This window comes from Lacerta agilis, chromosome 1, assembly GCF_009819535.1.
Source record: "Lacerta agilis isolate rLacAgi1 chromosome 1, rLacAgi1.pri, whole genome shotgun sequence".
In the NCBI taxonomy this organism is placed as follows: Eukaryota; Metazoa; Chordata; class Lepidosauria; order Squamata; family Lacertidae; genus Lacerta; species Lacerta agilis.
The window spans coordinates 115,592,762-115,611,602 of NC_046312.1; the positions used below are offsets into that span (position 1 = coordinate 115,592,762).

Here is an 18,841-nt window from a genome sequence, read left to right on the forward strand (position 1 = left end):
TAAAGCTAAAAATTACACATAATTGTTGCTGATGTCACAGCTCTCTTATTGTTTCCAAGGCTACAAAGTACCTCAATTAATTGTGATGTTTCATTCCATTTCTCCTCTGTACTTAGAAGCCTTTCCCCTCTTTTGCTCTGGCAGATTGTTTAGAAGAGGGGGTAATCTATCCAGGCCTTAGCTAATAAGGCATTCATAGCCTCTCAGCCATTTTTGGTAATGATGGGGATTTATAAATTGAAAGCAGGCTTCCTAAATTCTATAGAGCAATTTGATTCCCAGATTGCCCCCATTCTGTCTTCTACCCTGCAGAAAGAGAAAAACCACCATCGCACAGTCCTAAGAATCTGTTTTCATAAGCAGCTTGGTTTTTATATGTTTACAAAAGTATAATATAAGCTAGCAGCTAAGGAAACTGCTTTCATTGATGAAAGCAAAATATGGCATATATAAAAGCGTGTTTGTGTGTGTGGGGGGGTGTTAGTCCATGTAGTTCATGGAAGCTTTGTGCCATAATAAAACTTGCATTTAAAACCATTCAGCCTTAGATATCGACTTGGGACCCAGGAAGAGCCCTTCTGAAAGGAAAGCATCAGCTCACGTTGTTTTTTGCCCCCCCCCCCTTTTTCCTTTTAAATGCAACCTGGTTGGGAATTTCAGGAGGTCAGAAGGTTAGCATTTTGGCAGCCTGGCTATTCTCCTTCTACTTACTGCAGCTGCTTTGTGGTAATTTATGGGGTTCAGAAAAGCTCTAGGGTGCACTAATACTGTATATTATGCGATGGTAAAGAAATGCATTTACCACCATCACTACAGGTTTTTCAGCCTGTGTCTTAAAAGGAACTGTGCCACTGAGTGAGGATGTAAATTAGTTAGCTGCTCCACAATTTCATGTCCAGCTCCAGAACACGAACATGCTACTGCTGGGCAAGCTAACTCGAATTAATTGCTTTTGTAATTCCTTCCTTGCCCGCACAGGGAAAGCCAATTCTCCCCCCCTCCACCCTTCTGAATCCAACGGCCGCTTCCCAGGTATGACTCAAGCTCTATTGTGTGTACTGTATAATCCCTTCTTCTACCTAGCCAATCCCCCTGGCAACACCTCCCCAGCCGGAGGTGGTGGAGTCCACAGGTATCCCAACCTGGGAAGGTGAAGCCAGACCAACTGCCAGGAGCTGCCACCGTGATCCAATGGGTCTACTCGCGACCTCGCAACGTGCGCACCCTATTTGATGTGGGGAACGCTCATTCTCCCCGCCCCCTCTTCTGTTGCTGCAAAAATGTCCCCGGGCTAGAGGGGTATCTCCTGCCCCTAGCGGCATGGCCTGAAAATCTAACAGGGTCACAAATGCATAGGCAGGGTAGCACGGCGGGGAATAATTAGTGGCTGTCCACCCTCCACCTCTTCGGAGGTTGGCTGTGCCCTTCATCACTTGGCTGCACTCAGACTGCAAGATCCTGACCTTGTCAGCATGGAGTCTTCCACCGGAGCAAAACAAAACTGCAGCTACTGTATCATAGCAGCTTGTGCTCATTTATGTAACAGCTTCTGAGGAATGGTGATTTATGTTGGAACTGGGTGTCCCAAACAGGGTGTGTGAGTCTATAAGGCAGGAGAATAGCTTCATATAGATTCATACAGAGGGCAGTTCACCACCTTTCCCAATGGATAAAGGTGTAAATCGGTGAATTCTGCACTATATCTCCATCAATATAGTTATTGCAAAGGCATGGTTCAGGGGTGAGGGAACTCCCTTAATATCGGCCTAATGGGCATGGGGAATCCTTGAATATTTTGAGGACCACGGATTACCCTTCCCTGGAGAGTTGCATTTATTTCAGGGGAAACATACACATGCAGGCGATCCCTCGGCTGCCTTTTAAATACTTTAGGGAAGCATCACTAACAACGCCACAGATATGAAACAAGGCAGCCTTTACCCACTCCATTGAAGGAAAGTTCCATCTGCAACGCAAAAAGCTACTTATATCATTTTCTGGCTTTGCTTGAAACAATTCAGCAGGAATATATATATGTGTGTGTGTGTGTGTGTGTATGTATGTATATATATATATATATATATAGAGAGAGAGAGAGAGAGAGATGATTTTGAATTATGGTGCTGGAGGAGATTCTTGAGAGTCCCATGGACTGCAAGAAGATCAAACCTATCCATTCATAAACAAATCAACCCTGAGTGCTCACTAGAAGGACAGATCCTGAAGTTGAGGCTCCAGTACTTTGGCCACCTCATGAGAAGGGAAGACTCCCTAGAAAAGACCCTGATGTTGGGAAAGATGGAGGGCACAAGGAGAAGGGGACGACAGAGGATGAGATGGTTGGACAGTGTTCTCAAAGCTACTAACATGAGTTTGGCCAAACTGCGAGAGGCAGTGAAGGATAGGCGTGCCTGGCGTGCTCTGGTCCATGGGGTCACGAAGAGTTGGACACGACTGAACGACTGAACAACAACATATATATATATATATATATATATATATATATATATATATATATATGCTAAAAATGTATGTTTAAAGCAAACGTTGGATACAAAGATACGCTTTGAGCTTGTAAATAAATAAATAAACGTTGCTGGGTGGGACAAAATTGTAAAAAGAGTTTATTCTAGGCATCACAGGCATCCACAGGCACCCCAAAAAATATTCTACCCCCTCAATTCACCATGCCAAGCCACCCCGGCCTCCTTCTTTGCCACCACTGTGTGAGAGTACAGGTAAGGTTTCTAATCACCCACATGCCTCACTCTCTCCTGTGGTACCCTCCCTTCTCTTCTCCCCTCAAGTGGCCTTGGCTTGCACCCAGCATCCCACGAGCCCCCAGCCATGAAGAGGACTTAGCCACCACCTTAAGCTTCCAGGCAGAGAGAGGAAGGGGTGGTGTGTGGGCTGGGCCTACTGTTGACCCCCCAGCCACCCCCTGGATCAGCCTCTCGGCTCCGGCACCGGCACCAACCTGGATAGCTGAAATGTGCATAGCCCAATTTGGAAATACGAATTCAGATCTCTCCTCACGCTTATCTCTAATACGTGACTAGCATTATGGGCACAACAATTCTCCTGCCGGGGTTTTAAGGCTAGGCAAGACCTCAGATTCCTCCTCCTCCTCCAAGCCAAATCTTCCTCTCTAAAATCATTGCAAAATTCATTATTACAAGTAGATCCATCTACCGAGTTAAGAGACTTGAACACAGATTGTCAGAGGCAAGTATCAGGGGGTGAGCCCTGCCACTTTCAAGCTCCACACACACTGAATTCACTCGGGGTTGGAGTGCGCTGTAGGGACGCTGTTCCCCCCCCCATGGGGCTTGAACTGGGTGTTCTGTAGATGCGCCCCTCCCTTATTTGCCATGCCACTGGGCTTGCTAACCCGAGAAAAGAAGTCCAGAGAGTTCAAGGCAGAACACAGGCAGCATAAACTAGAATTGTCATGAAGCTGGAAGTCAGGTGACCCAAGAGAACCAATCTCACTGTTGCTGAATCCACAGCACTCTCCAAGTCTGGGCAATTTGTTGACGAGATTAACCAGTTGACTTCCCCAGTGCACTTAAAGCTTATTTAGCAGCAAACCCAAGTCAGGCAATGCTCTGGGCTCTGCTGCACACAAAAAAGGAGCTGTCAGCATTCTTTATTCTATTTGTTCATGCACTAATTCAATTTCATTTGGTCTCCATACAAAGTTGGTCTGAGACCTACAATGCTTGTTGTTCTGTCAGGTCTGTACACAACAACCAGAGCGCAATCCTTTTAATTATATTCATCAAAAAGAAGGGCAGGAGTTACATGAACAAGGCTGGCTCGCGTAACCGATCGTGAGAAGGAAACCTAGTATTTAAAGCAAATGCTAAGGTTTGATTTCTCCCCCCCCTCCCCCAATAAACACACACATTCCATGTCATCAAAATAGATTTTGGGGCCTAGCTCATAAATCTCCCAAACAGGGACCTCCATTGCCTAAAGGTAAAGATAAATCATACTGAGAAGACACTCAACCATGAAATGATTCTGTTAACATGTCATCTGTCTAGAATATATTTTCAAATCTTCAATAGAAGGGTCTAAATTATGAAGGTGGTCAGATCTAGCAAATTTGACAATTGGGGATTTGATATTTTAAACCTCATCCATCTCTGTGTGTATGCCTGCAGATATAAACACCTCTCAGGGTATGCTTGCACATTTAAGCAAATGATTATCCAATGCTGAACTGACCTTTTAAAAGAAAAACAGGGTCAATAAATTCTTCAGTGTTTATCTTGTGCAAAGCAGTACATTAGGGAAATAAATATATTTTTCAGCTGGGATATGCTTGTGAATTTTTTTTAGGGAAAGGGTTAATGACTAAACAAAAATGATGGAACGAAGAAAAGCAACACTATGTTGCAGTAGAAAAGGGACAGAGTGTCTAATGTACAACAGCTTCATAATTAGATGTATTGGTGTTATGAATATATCTTAATTGTTTCTGACAATGAGTGGAAGGAAAAAGTGAACCGGTCTTTGGTCAGAAGAAAGGATGAGTTGTTCAGAGAACCAAATCACATTTTAAAATCAATACCGCCACAAAGATGCACAGTTGCCATAAAAACCATCAAGACTTTGTACTCTGCTTGAAACTGATGTTGCAAAACTGATGCTAAGCTTAAGACCTCTGCCTTCCGTTTGGTGTTACTGCCATCTTTGATTTATTAGAACAGCCTTTGCCAACCTGGGGCTCTCCAGATGTTGGTGCATGCTGGGCTGGCTGGGGTTGGTGGAAGTTGCGGTCCACAACATCTGGAGGTCATCAGGTTGACCTAGGCATGGATGGGGGGGGGACCTGCAACACAGTTGCTGAAAGGACCACAGGCAACAGAACAGCCACTGCTTTCCCTCCAACTGCCATCATCATCATCATCATCATCATCATCATCATCATTTATTTATACCCCGCCCACCTGGCTGGGTTTCCCCAGCCACTCTGGGCAGCTCCCAACAGAACATTAAAAACACAATAAAAGATCAAACGTTAAAAACTTCCCTAAACAGGGCTGCCTTCAGATGTCTTCTAAAAGTCAGATAGTTGTTTATTTCCTTGACATCTGATGGGCGGGTGCCACTACCGAGAAGGCCCTCTGCCTGGTTCCCTGTAACCTCACTTCTCGCAGGGAGGGAACCACCAGAAGGTCCTCGGAGCTGGACCTCAATTTACATGGGGTGGCCAATGATGTTCTGAGTAGCTGGCAAATGTCTGTCTCAAGAGACAAATGAGTGCACTTCTGGGGGCGAAGTCAAACCACTGTGTTAGCTTATGTGTTCCAAAGCAAAGCAAAACATTTGGCACCAGCTTGGCTGCAGGAGTTTCCGGAAGGAGGCATACAAATCGCCATCCAACTGTCTTAGAGACTCTGCTCTAGATTTGTGTAGGGTTTACTCCATAGCCTTTTCCTCTCCTGAGGATATCCTGCAAGGCAGCAGAAGTTTAGGACCAGCGTTTTTCTTCTCCTAGATAGACTACCCTCCCAGGTGGACAAGCCCCATCTGCCCCTCACTTCCCTCTACAAGCACGAGCAAAAACCTCCACCTTGACAGGGAAATCCCAGCCCTTCAGCTGTCCCGGCTTTAAAGAAACATCTGGGTTTGTGTGCATGTTATTGACACTGCACATGTGTAAGGTAACTAAAGCTGGAGCCCACGGATGGCTGGTTTGAGTAATTGTGTAATTTTTTTGTTCATCTGGTGTGATTTTTACATCTGTTGCATTAAACACAAACGCAGCAGGGCAGAACAATTTGCGTCTCTTTTGGCTGGATGGGATTCAATGCCATCTTCTGGAGGACACATACTAGGAGGTGTGAATATAACATTTGTGGTGATCCAAAGCTTACTGTGGGATGCACAGTTCCAGTTCCTTATTGTTTTCTACATATTTTGGCTATTATTGGAATGGGAGCTCCATGCATGACAGTGTGTTTCACCCAAACAAAGCACTGGGCAGGACACAAGCTATCTGTAGTCAGGGGCAAAGGAAGGTGATGTGACACCCGGGGCTGCTCACACCACAGCGAGCCCCCGCGGGGTGACTTCTTGTCACCCCCACAGACATGGAACATGGGGCGCACCGCCCCCCGCCCCCCGTTGCGACGCCACTGTCTGTAGTATGATACCAATTCTCTGTCTACTGATAAGGCTTTCCCCCTCTCCTACTGAGCACATTGTCATTTTCTTATTTAGGAATGTAAGGAATTTCTCCCTGCCATATGTAAACATACTGCTGATACGATTAGTCGTGGGTCAATTTTTGGAGGTGCAGCAGTTTATGCAGTTTCCATTTACACAGAACTGTTCATTAGATCTGTGTCATGTCATGAAGAACTCTGTGGAGCTCCAAAGTACAGCATGTACAGTATAGGGCTATGCTCGCTAACATTGATCCAGGCCTGCGCTCAAGCCTGTGGTTTATTGTGATGGGAATGAGCCTAAATGAACCTTGGACTCATGCATTCCTCCACCCTCATTCCCTGTAAACCCCCCAAGCTTTACTGCTGGGCCACACCAGATTTCATCCTGAGCCACCTTAAAGTAAGTACTCATGCCCAGGATTGCCCCTATGTTCACCTGGCTAAGATCATATCCTCCAGAAACTGCTAGAAGTGTGGAAAATATAAATCAGCAACTGCTACTACCGTAAGGCAATAGAGGTGAAATAATTTTTAGGTTGCTGAAAACCATGATGCTCAGTCCCTTGGCTTGTGATTGGCATTTACAGCCCCTCAATTAGAAGGCAGATCAGTCCAGTCAGCTAAAACGACCGTGCAGAATTAATGAAGTCAAAATAATAGGAAAAGAGAATGCTTCGCAAAAAATGAGTCAGGTACAGCAAATCAATACTTCATATTGTTGCCTGGCCTGATTCTGAACTCGGCTGCCTCCTTCTATTTGCAGATAAAATGATGCCCAACTCTATACTATGTTACTGTCAGCTGCAGATTTCAGAACTAGACTCATTACTCTGGCCTCATTTCTATGTAAATATATTTTAGCAAAACAATTGGCACTTTTAAGAAATCAACAGGTGGTGGCAATTTTTTTTGGGGGGGGGGGAACCATTCTAAGGGAACAGGAGAAGTGTGATGGCCTGGGATTCAGACTCAGATGCTGAACATGAGAGATTCCAGCCTGCACAGGATTCCCCGCCTCCAGAACCAGCAGAGCCGGGGCTAGGGCTTGAGTCTGAAGGGTCCTCACCTGTGCTGGGTCTTCAGGTGCAGGCATCTGCTGAGCCTGCTCTGGCTCCTGATGGGATGGAAGACCCATTGCCTACAGGTGCTCCACTCTCAGCCCCGTCAGGGGAAGCTGAGGTTGCTTCTGGGTCCGGTAACCCTCCAGCCTCTCCTGAACTGCGGAGGCGAAGGGCAGAGAGGTGAAGGGAACTAGGTTCCCGCAGGAGGAGTGCTCGCGTCCAGGCCAGGAGAGGCGAGCCACCAGAGGATCGGGGCCGCCCTATGCCTCGGGGCAGATAAAAGCCAGCCAGCCCCAGCCCCAAGTTGCAGGAGCAACATTGTTGGTGACCAGTTCCTGCCAGTGTTCCTGTTTGAATCCTGTCCTGCTTTCCTGCCTGAGCTCCTGACTCGCCCAGGTTCCCTGCCTGCATACCTGCTCCTGACTTCGCCCGCCCGACTCCCTGCCCTGCACCCAGTTTCAGCTACCATGGACTGCCTCTATGTTGCACCTTTGACCACGGACCGGACTTGGACCTCGCCTCTCGGGTAACCCACCGGACCAGCACAAGAAGTTATATCGAGGTGGACACAAAGCTGGACCCTAGATCTACCTCCAATCAAAGAAATTTGTGAGCAAAATGCCTGGACAGAAATCACAAAAAATGTTTATGCTTATCCCATTAATAATAATAATAATAATAATAATAATAATAATAATAATAATGGCCCCTCTGGTCAGCCAGGCTATAACGGAGAACAACCTTTACCAAAGGTGTCATGGGCTTTGAAGACACTTAAACTCAGGACAAAAGGGAGAAACGTGCTAAGAGGAAGGTACACTTGACAAACCCTCACTGTGATCCACTCCTGCCAGGAAACCTATGTCCCCACTGTGGAGGGACGTGTGGATCCAGAATTGGCCTTCACAGTCACTTACATGTTCATGGAAGACAATCTTACTCAGCTACGAGTAACCGCCCAAGAAGACCATTGAGATATGTTGTGAATATTTTCAAACAAACAAAGAAAAAAAAACACCCATTCCCAAAGCATTTGTTTTTGAAATAAATCGATGTGCTGGAAATAAGTATCCCAGAAGACTTCTGTTCAGAAAGCGTGAAGGTGTTTTGTTTAAAAGTGTGAAGGTATTCAGATGCTACAGCAACTGAAGTCCAAAGATCTGGAGGCATGGCACCAACAGCTGGTTTGGAATCCTACTTGGCTACGAGTGATCGCCAAGGAAGAAGGAAGAAGATTATGGAGGCCCAACATGTTCCGAGTGGGAGCCATCAGTGAAATCTGGACAGAAAGACTAGTCAGCAGAGGGAGACCAAATTCTTTCCCTGTCCCCCAAGATATCCAGGTGCATGGAAGGAAGCTTCAAGAAGCAGCCCCCATTCAATATCCCAGTTGTATCCTTTTGAGGGCAGTAGAAATTCTCTGAGCAACTTAATGTTCCTGAAGTCAGAGTCAGGATATTGTGAGGGAGCGGGGGCTACATTAAAATTCTCTCATCCCAACACACATTCCCTCTTCCCTGATATAGTGGGCAAGGAGCTGCAAAGGGAAAATATGCTCAGCGTGTTTTACTTGGAGACATATATAGACTATTATACTGGGGAATGAAAATATGGCGTCTGAAGGTTGCTAGGCAACTGCCAATACCTTCACCTTTGTTGTTTAGTCGTTTAGTCGTGTCCAACTCTTCGTGACCCCATAGACCAGAGCACACCAGGCACTACTGTATTCTTCCCTTCACCTACATTTCCCTAATAAACCACTGGCGGCAGCAGGTGAATGCACTGATGTTGCTTCACAGAACCAGCCTGGTAATGCTATGCAGAGATTGGGGGATATCTGTCTAGACAAGGGAGACATAGTTGTTTTTCTCAGAGTATAGGCATCTGTTCTGGAAGTTGCGATGCCTCTGGCTACTACAGGAGCATACCTTGCAGCCAGCCATCTTAGGAAAACCCAGAGGGGGATGTTTGTATTTAGCGTTTTCAATTTTAGCCACAAGTCTCTCCAAAGAACATTGTGGAAATGTGGTCCTATGACAATTAATGCATAGTCAACATGCCTAAGCCATGTCCTCAAGTTATCATGTCTTTTCATGGATGCTCTTTATTATGATGCTACTGGTGGTTATTTACTCCCTTTCTAATTGGCCCTTCATCACTTAAGGTAAAGGACCCCTGGACGGTTAAGTCCAGTCAAAGGCGACTATGGGGTTGCGGCACTCATCTCACTTCAGGCCGAGGGAGCCGGCGTTTGTCCACAGACAGCTTTCCGGGTCATATGGCCAGCAGGACTAAACCGCTTCTGGCGCAACAGAACACCGTGACAGAAACCAGAGTGCATGGAAACACCATTTACCTTCCCGCTGCAGTGGTACCTATTTATCTACTTGCACTGGCGTGCTTTTGAACTTCTAGGTTGGCAAGAGGTGGGGCAGAGCAACTCGAGCTCATCCCATTGCGGTGATTCGAACTGCTGACCTTCTGATCGGCAAGCCCAAGAGGCTCAGTGGTTTAGACCACAGCGCCACCCGCGTCCCTATCATCACTTAACATCCTATAAGCAGTATTTATTCCTAGCTATTATTGAGCTTCAGACATTATAAAGATTTGGTGAAGAATAAAAAATAGGATGGTTAGGAGCTGACTTAATAAATTCATTATTTTGTCCCATAGAAATAGACACGCCACCACAATATATTATTTCGTCATGCAGATTTATATGCAGTTTTGGGGGGAAGAAAGAGATGAATCATACACTGAAAGACAACCATTCCCATGTCCTGTTCTATATTTCTTCCTATCACCTGCTGATATTTTACAGTACTTCATCATGACTGTTGTTCTTTAAAGCTGTTTACAGCCTCTATCTGATAAAAAATTTATGGGTATTAGTTTAGAAATTTGAAGCTTCCCTCACCGCTTTAATTGCTACAGCCTGTTTTACACATGTGCAAAGGGCAAAAGAGAGAGGGAGAGAGAGAGAGAAAAGAGAGAGAGATGAATTGCTGCTTAAGTTTGAATAATTTTTGAAGGAGGGGAGGCAGTCTGGGTTGTGCAACAGAGATAATACGATGCAGGATGTTGGAGAGCCTCATCTGCATATAAATAGACCTAATCAGAAATGCAAATAGCAATCAGGAGAATTTTTTTTTACGCCCCATGGTAATTGTGCGATTGTACAGATAATAAAAGGTCAAATATTTTCATTGCCTAAGCTTTCAAATTGCTAATAGCAAGTAGCTATCCCTCCCTTTGCAAAATGGAATATGGAAGAAGCCGGCATATACCAGCTGGCAATCAACCTGGGGCAAATGCTTAAGAGATGCTATCCTGCTTTTGTTACAACTGCCCCATCTTTCATTCATATTCCTTAAGTCTTTATAATCCTCCGGCCAGGTGAAAACAACACAACCACCTAACAACATGTGAAATCAAATGCTCGTTTATATTCAGGAATGGCAAGAAAGCGTTTCATATTTTTCATGTGTAAATAAGCAGTAAGAGAAGGGTGCAACTGATAGGACACACATAACAGTCTCAAAATTGCCTTTGCTGCATAATAACACAAGACCTTTCCTCCATCAAAATAACCTTGTAACGTGCTGTATATTTTCGGTAACGGCCTTTACTTCTTTGGAAACAAATGGTATATCCAGCATGATCTCATCTTAAACATCCTACAGTATTAGTTACTAGGGACTGTGCTCCTGTTCACTCTGCTCATCAATCCCACTGCCATTCCCCCCCACATTGACCTCCTAGGGCTTCCCCTTGCAACTACTAAGCTTGATTGTCCCATTCCTGTTTCTAAAGCCACTTCCATTCCTCCTATCCCTGCAGCCCCCTCTGCGAAAGCACTCCAGGATGATATATGCTGCTGTCTCTTTAAGATGTATGGAATGCTAAGAGCCAGCTTGTCAGATAACCTGTTCAGCCAGAGAAGGTTCAGCTGAGACCATCAATGTTGTACATATATGGGTGTTTACTTGTCAATCAAGCATCTATTCCAAATTGCCACACTGAATCTGGAAATTCATGTTGAAGACAACACATGGTACCAGGAGTGAAATGCATGAGTGTAGGAAGGTAAACCCCTTCATGGATCACTGACTTGTCGTGGCGAAGGGGCTTGAATTACTCAGGGAAGCTATGGACAGGTCAAGATGGACAAGTCATAGTGGAGAGTTTGGACCAAACGTGATCCACCTGGAGAAGGAACTGGCAAGCTGATCCAGTATCCCTGCCAAGAAAACTCCATGGACAAAGACAACAGGAAGGTAAAGGTAAAGGTAAAGGGACCCCTGACCATTAGGTCCAGTCGTGGACGACTCTGGGGTTGCGACGCTCATCTCACTTTACTGGCCGAGGGAGCCGGCGTACAGCTTCCGGGTCATGTGGCCAGCATGACTAAGCCACTTCTGGCGAACCAGAGCAGCGCACGGAAACGCCATTTACCTTCCCGCCACAGCGGTACCTATTTATCTACTTGCACTTTGACGTGCTTTCGAACTGCTAGGTTGACCGAGCAACGGGAGCTCACCCCGTCGTGGGGATTCGAACCGCCGACCTTCTGATCAGCAAACCCTAGGCTCTGTGGTTTAAACCACAGCACCACCCGCGGTGGATTATTTGATTATTTGAGGACTCGTGACTCTGTACCCTTTACCTCTCTCACAGGAGGCTGCTGAGAAATGGAAGGGGGGAAGTTTAAGTGCAGTAAGAAGGGAGAGACCCTGAAACACAGCTACTCTCAAATCCCTGTACTCAAACATCTGCCCAAAGCAGTTTCCGCCTCAGTTTCCGCCATCCCTGCTTTATTGAAACCTGCTGTTGTTTAAAGTCACAACTTTCCCCTGCTCAGTGTCCCTCCCTTCTTGCTCCCGTACTACAGGCCACTGCTGTTGTATACCCCGCCTTCATTTTTGCTCCCTTGCCCTGCAAATCCAGGATTGTGATCTGGCACTACAAATCATAGCCGTCAACTTTCCCCCTTTTAAAAGGGAAATTCCCTTATTCCAAATAGGATTCCTCGCAAGGAAAGGGAGAAGTTGACAGCTATGCTACAAATCCTCCAGTGGTGTGACGACAGCCTTACGTTTTTATTACATAGAGAAATAGAGAGAAAGTTTTATAATAATTAAAAAAACCATGGAAATATTAAATGTTCTTATTCTGGGAGAATGCACTACCTGCATGTAGATCAGGGCGAGCAAGAATCTTTTAATAGCAGCATTTCTCAATCAGGTGCAATGATGTACCAAATTTCACAGTTGCATTTCTCTGTTGAAATGCTGTTGTCTGTGTGAGGAATGACAATCTAGCAAGCTAAGAGAGCCACCTAGTGCCATACCTTGGGATCTTGAAAAGTGTTTTCACTGGATGCATGTCGAATAAAGGTGGATCCCCGTCACCCAGTTCAATGGCTGTGATCCCAAGAGACCAAACGTCGCAGCGAGCATCATAGGAATAGTCATATTGCTGTTCACAAGCAATGACCTATCAAATACAAAGGAAGACACCAACAGAGTTAACAATTGCCCGATTGTCCAAGCATAGCATACAAATGTACTCTGTTTAGGCTACATCCACACCACACATTTAAAACACATTGCTTCCCTGCAAAGAATCCTGGGATCTGTAGATTTATGAGCACTAAGCTACAGTTCCCATAATATTTTTTTGGGGGGGGGCGCTCTGTGCTTTAAGTATATGGTGTGAATGTAACCTTAGTTACCAATTCTGATTCAAGTCTACCATTGGCAGACACACCCATTCAAATTTTCTGCATAAATTAAGGGTGCAAGTGTTCTTAATTTTTAACGGTGGCCACAGAATGCACACACAAAAAATTAATTCTTGCCATCGGATGCTAATTATTCCAAAATAATTACAGTCTTTGAAAAACTCCGGCAACATTTCCTTTTGAAAACAATGTTGCTTTTTATCCTCTTTAGTGCATACATTTGCAGAGTGAGAGAAAGCATGGGCATCTAAAGGGGAAATGTAGTTTTCCTACAGGAATTATTGCATTTTGCTCATTTATTTTTCCACATTTGCATCCCACCATCATGGAAACCCAGTGCAGCTTACATGTGGATCAAATTTCAGCATTTCAAATTATTAATATTCACATTTTCTTGACAAAAAGGCAATGGTTTATTCCCCACAAAAATATTAACAGAGAGCAAGAATAAGTACTTTAAAAGCAGCTCCTCCTTTTAAAGGCAGAGAGGGTGGAACAAGGCAGGTGGAATAGTTTGTCCCTGATCATTCCAGCAGTCTCTCTCCTCTAAAGACTGACCAGAAAAAGAGATCTCAGTGGACAGCTCAGCGAATTAAGTGCCAAAGAAACCAAACTAGAAAATGTATTCCATAGCATAGATCAGCCTTCCCCGACCTGGTTACCCCCCAGATGTTACTGGGCTACAGCTCCCATCATCCCTGATTATTGGAGGTAGTCCAGCCACATCTGGAGGGAACCAGGTTGGAGAAAGCTGGAGGAGAAGGCGCCGCCATGATGAAACCATGGTCCAACTGTCTTTCCTCTAAGGGGGTGGGAAGATACATACAGAACGAACTTCTCCCCAAGTATTAACACCAGATGGAAGAGGTTTAAGTTTCAGACCTTGTTTAAAAGGTAAAGGGACTCCGTCATGTCCGACTCTGGGGTTGCGGCGCTCATCTCGCATTACTGGCCGAGGGAGCCAGCGTACAGCTTCCGGGTCATGTGGCCAGCATGACAAAGCCGCTTCTGGCGAACCAGAGCAGAGCACGGAAACGCCGTTTACCTTCCTGTTGGAGTGGTACCTATTTATCTACTTGCACTTTGATGTGCTTTTGAACTGCTAGGTGGGCAGGAGCTGGGACCGAGCAACGGGAGCTCACCCTGTCATGGGGATTCGAACCACCATTTAGGTGGCTGCAAATTGTGGCTAGGTAGAAGCCTTAAGGGACCCAGGTGGCGCTGTGGGTTAAACCACAGAGCCTAGGGCTTGCTGATCAGAAGGTTGGCAGTTCGAATCCCTGCCACGGGGTGAGCTCCCATTGCTTGGTCCCAGCTCCTGCCCACCTAGCAGTTCGAAAGCACAGCAAAGTGCAAGTAGATAAATAGGGACCGCTCCAGCGGGAAGGTAAACGGCGTTTCCGTGTGCTGCTCTGGTTCGCCAGAAGCGGCTTTGTCATGCTGGCCACATGACCCGGAAGCTGTCTGTGGACAAACGCCGGCTCCCTTGGCCTGGAGGGTTAAAACGCCGGCTCCCTTGGCCTGGAGGGTTAAGTCCAGTCGTGTCCGACTCTGGGGTTGCGGCGCTCATCTCGCTTTCAGGGCAAGGGAGCTGGCATTTGTCCACAGACAGCTTTCCGGGTCATGTGGCCAGCATGACTACATCACTTCTCGCGCAAAGGAACACCGTGATGGAAACCAGAGCGCACGGAAATGCCGTTTACCTTCCCACCACTGCGGTACGGTACCTATTTATCTACTTGCACTGGCATGCTTTTGAACTGCTAGGTTGGCAGGAGCTGGGACAGAGCAACCGGAGCTTACCCTGTCGCAGGGATTTGAACCGCCAACCTTCTGATCAGCAAGCCCAGGAGGCTCAGTGGTTTAGAGCACAGTGCCACCCGCATATGTTACTCTACTCCTATTCCAACAATATGTCTGGCTTTCATAGACTGATGACTGACTGTAATAGAAAATTATCATTTAAATTGACACAAAACTATGAGAAACCGGCAAAATGCAGACACATGGTGCAAGAGGGTCTATATGTTTTGTATGATTCAAACAAAAACAAGGAAGCACAGAGAATACAGGATTGCTCAGCGACTCCTTTAAAAAGTATGCTGGATTCTACACCGCAAAACTACCCACCCCGCCTCCTCCTCCTCCCTCTCTCTCCAGAATACACAACACATGCATAAAAAACACATAGCCGCAGGCATACAATGTATAACACGGCGTGATTATGACTGTGGTGCGAGACTAGCTGGAGACCTGCACTGGACAATTAGCACCGCTGACCCACCAAGCTGGGAAGAAGCTGGAGTTTAAAAGGTCTGAGCCTCCTGGGGGAAAGCTGGTGATGTTACTAGCTTAGCAGCTTATGCGGTATGCTGGCATTATGCTGAAAAATGGATCAGTGTACACACATTCAAAACCCTGAATATGGCACAATCTAGTTACCCTTGCTCCAAGGAGAGCAAAGGAGCTGGCCAAGCAAACAAAATGCACCGCCCTGTTTTTGTAATGTTATGACACAGTTTAATTTAATTTACAGTACCAAGGCAGGGTGCTATACATATTATACATGGGTGCAATTCAGTTTTATATATTCTACTAGCTGACCCGGCCGCGCCCTGCTGTGGCTGATTTTGTGTAATGGAAGGGGTTCTGTCGGCTCCCCGTCCTCGGCTCCTCCTGCATGAGAAGCGGCCATGCTTCAGCCTCCCTGTGTGGGAACGGACAGAGCTCCGTAGGGGAGGCAGAGAGGGAAGCTCAGCCTGGACTCCGCAGGGGGAGGTGGGTGGGGAGGAGAAGGGGAAGCGGCTTCTGCCTCCGCCACCCATTGGGCCTATCCTGCCCTCTCAGCCCGGCCCCCCACCGGCCCCTGCCCCTTCCCACCCCTCCAGCCCAGCGACAGAGGGTTTTTTTTGTCCGTGCAAGCTGTGCAGGTTCTGTGACACTACCGGGCGATCTGCCTTTCTATTGGATGGTGTTGGAGTCTTCAGAGCCAGTGTGGTGTAGTGGTTAAAAATGGTAGACTCGTAATCTGGGGAACCGGGTTCGCGTCTCCGCTCCCCCACATGCAGCTGCTGGGTGACCTTGGGCTAGTCACACTTCTTTGAAGTCTCTCAGCCCCACTCACCTCACTCACAGAGTGTTTGTTGTGGGGGAGGAAGGGAAAGGAGAATGTTAGCCACTTTGAGACTCCTTCGGGTAGTGAAAAGCGGAATATCAAATCCAAACTCTTCTTCTTCTTCTTCTTCTTCTTCTGGTGACGTGTAATAGGGGCGCCAATTTTGGGGGTTTATTCTTTATACAGTGGTGCCCCGCTAGACGAATGCCTCGCTAGACGAAAAACTCGCTAGACGAACGGCATTCGTGTAGCGGAAGCTGCCCCGCAAGACGAAAAAGTCAATGGGGCTGCCTCGCAAGACGAAATTTATTTTCGTCTCGCGAAAACCGCTATTTGCATTGGTGCTTCGCTAGACGAAAAAATCGCTAGACGAAAATACTCGCAGAACGAATTATTTTCGTCTAGCGAGGCACCACTGTATTAGGTATGTCAGGTGTGGGTTGTTGTTTTTTTTGAATTTTAATTATCCCATGTTATTCCCTGATGGTCATGGAATGCTGTGTCCTAATTTGATGCTATTTGGTCCAGTGGTTATGGAGCAAGTTGGTAACCGCCGCGCACGCAATGAGAACATATATATATATATATATATATATATATATATATATATATATATATATATATGGATCCTGTGCTTCAGATTTCTAACTGGCATGGATCATGACAGCAAGAGTCTCTCTCTCTCTCTCTCTCTCTCTCTCTCTCTCTCTCTGTGTGTGTGTGTGTGTGTCTGTTGAATGATGGTAGTGGGGGATTGATTGATTTAAGACAGAGTGGTTTGCATCGCATTTTATATTTTAAGAGCTGGAGCAATGCTCTTACAGTCAGCAGACTGGCAATAGGAATGAATGGAGTTCAAGTGGCGGGTGTATCTGAGCTGAAATAAATCATCCTCATTTGTCTCTCAATCCAATCACTCTCTTGCTTTCCATTTGCCATACAACTATTTGAATATACATAAAATGCTCTGTATTCAAATACACAGGAGCTGCAAGAAAATGTAAGGATAATAGGCATGGAAATGTATTGCTGCTCTTTTCTAAGCAGAAAAAAAAGTCAGGTACAAACACGAGGCTTGCTTAAGAAGACATCCTGCTCCAGGGTAACTCAACATTATAGCTCTTTTTCCAGGTCAAGAAAAAGCTTAAAATAAGGCATGTTTCATCTATGGATGTATACAGAGCTCAGAAATAACAGCCAGATTTTATGTTTTTAGAAATGGACATGGTATGCAGGGATGGTGGGGGAGGGGGGAAATGATCCAGTTTTCATTTAAAAGCAAACTCGTCTAGTTTGCACTTCCCCTAAAAATATATGGATTTTAACACAGCCATCCTTTGAAATTCACACAGAATTTTGTGATGCAGTTGTTCAGCCAAGTGATGGGCAGTATGCAACTAAGTTTTACTTAGAGTAGATACAGGGGAATTAATGACTCCACCATAGTCATGTCCATTGATTTTACTGGGTCTGAGTAAAGCTCAGTAGAATACCATCTAATGTGTACAAAAACAGATATACTAAAGTGTGCATTTAAATGCCTGCAGTACAACGCATCATCAGAGATCTACAACCTCTCCTAGACAATGACAGTTCTCTTTCTCAAGCTCTGGGAGGAAGACCCTTCATCGCCTACAGACAGCCATCCAATCTCAAACATGTCCTCACCCACAATAATACAACAACAGGACTCAACATGGACACTGGTACCAGAGCCTGCAATAAACCCAGATGCCAACTTTGCTGCCACATAAACCCGGACAACACCATTACTGGTCCCAACAACATCAAACATACCATCTCAGGACTATTTAATTGCTCATCTTCCAACATTGTGTATGCAATCAAATGCCAACAGTGCCCTTCAGCTCTCTATATTGGACAAACAGGCCAAACCCTACGCCAAAGGATAAATGGACATAAATCTGATATCAGGAATCACAAGACAGAGAAACCAGTAGGAGAACACTTCAATCTCCCAGCACATTCTATAAAAGATCTCAAAGTAGCTGGCTTAATACAAAGAAATTTCAGAAATAGACTGGAAAGAGAAGTGGCTGAATTACAACTAATCACCAAACTTAAAACCATGGAGAAACCTGGTCTGAACAAAGACATTGGATTCTTATCTCATTATACATAACAAAGCTATCTTTAGCCATCTCAACCCTTGCCTTTCCCTGCAAGACTAATTCCAGCCGTTAAGAGTCGTCAACAGGTTTTCCACACCTATCAGCTGATCACCCATTCCCACCACCCTCTGAGTAATACCCCTCCCCACTCCCTCACTATATTTAAGGATCTGGTGACTTCTGTTTCAGTGTATCTGAAGAAGTGTGCATGCACACGAAAGCTCATACCAAGAACAAACTCAGTTGGTCTCTAAGGTGCTACTGGAAAGAATTTTCTATTTTGTTTTAAATGCCTGCATTAGTGAAAACGGTACCAAAATGTGTTCTATTAGGAGAAACTGCTTGCAAGAATGTGTGTCCTAGGGGAAACTGCGTGTGTGATCAGGGGAAAACTTTACTAAAACGCTGACGAATTTTCATGAGGAATTTTAAAAAGGAAATCAGAAACCGATGCAGAAATGTGGAGAATTGAACTAAAGATGAGAAATAGAGGAATTCACCTGTCCTAAACCATATGCTTCTCCTTCCACCCCAGCAGTTCTAAGTGCACCTAGGAATCTGTAGGCCTAAAGCACACAGCCATCAGCTCCAGGCAGCATGACCAACGG

The 18,841-nt window shown here is 45.6% G+C and overlaps 1 protein-coding gene across 1 annotated transcript in view; it reads right to left on the bottom strand.

Moving 5' to 3' along the window:
* Positions 1-18,841, bottom strand: part of MYO3B (myosin IIIB) — a 222,882-nt gene that overhangs the window by 183,340 nt on the left and 20,701 nt on the right. Inside the window, 1 exon segment of the mRNA XM_033168350.1 lies at positions 12,594-12,739. Coding sequence (XP_033024241.1) covers positions 12,594-12,739 — 146 coding nt within the window.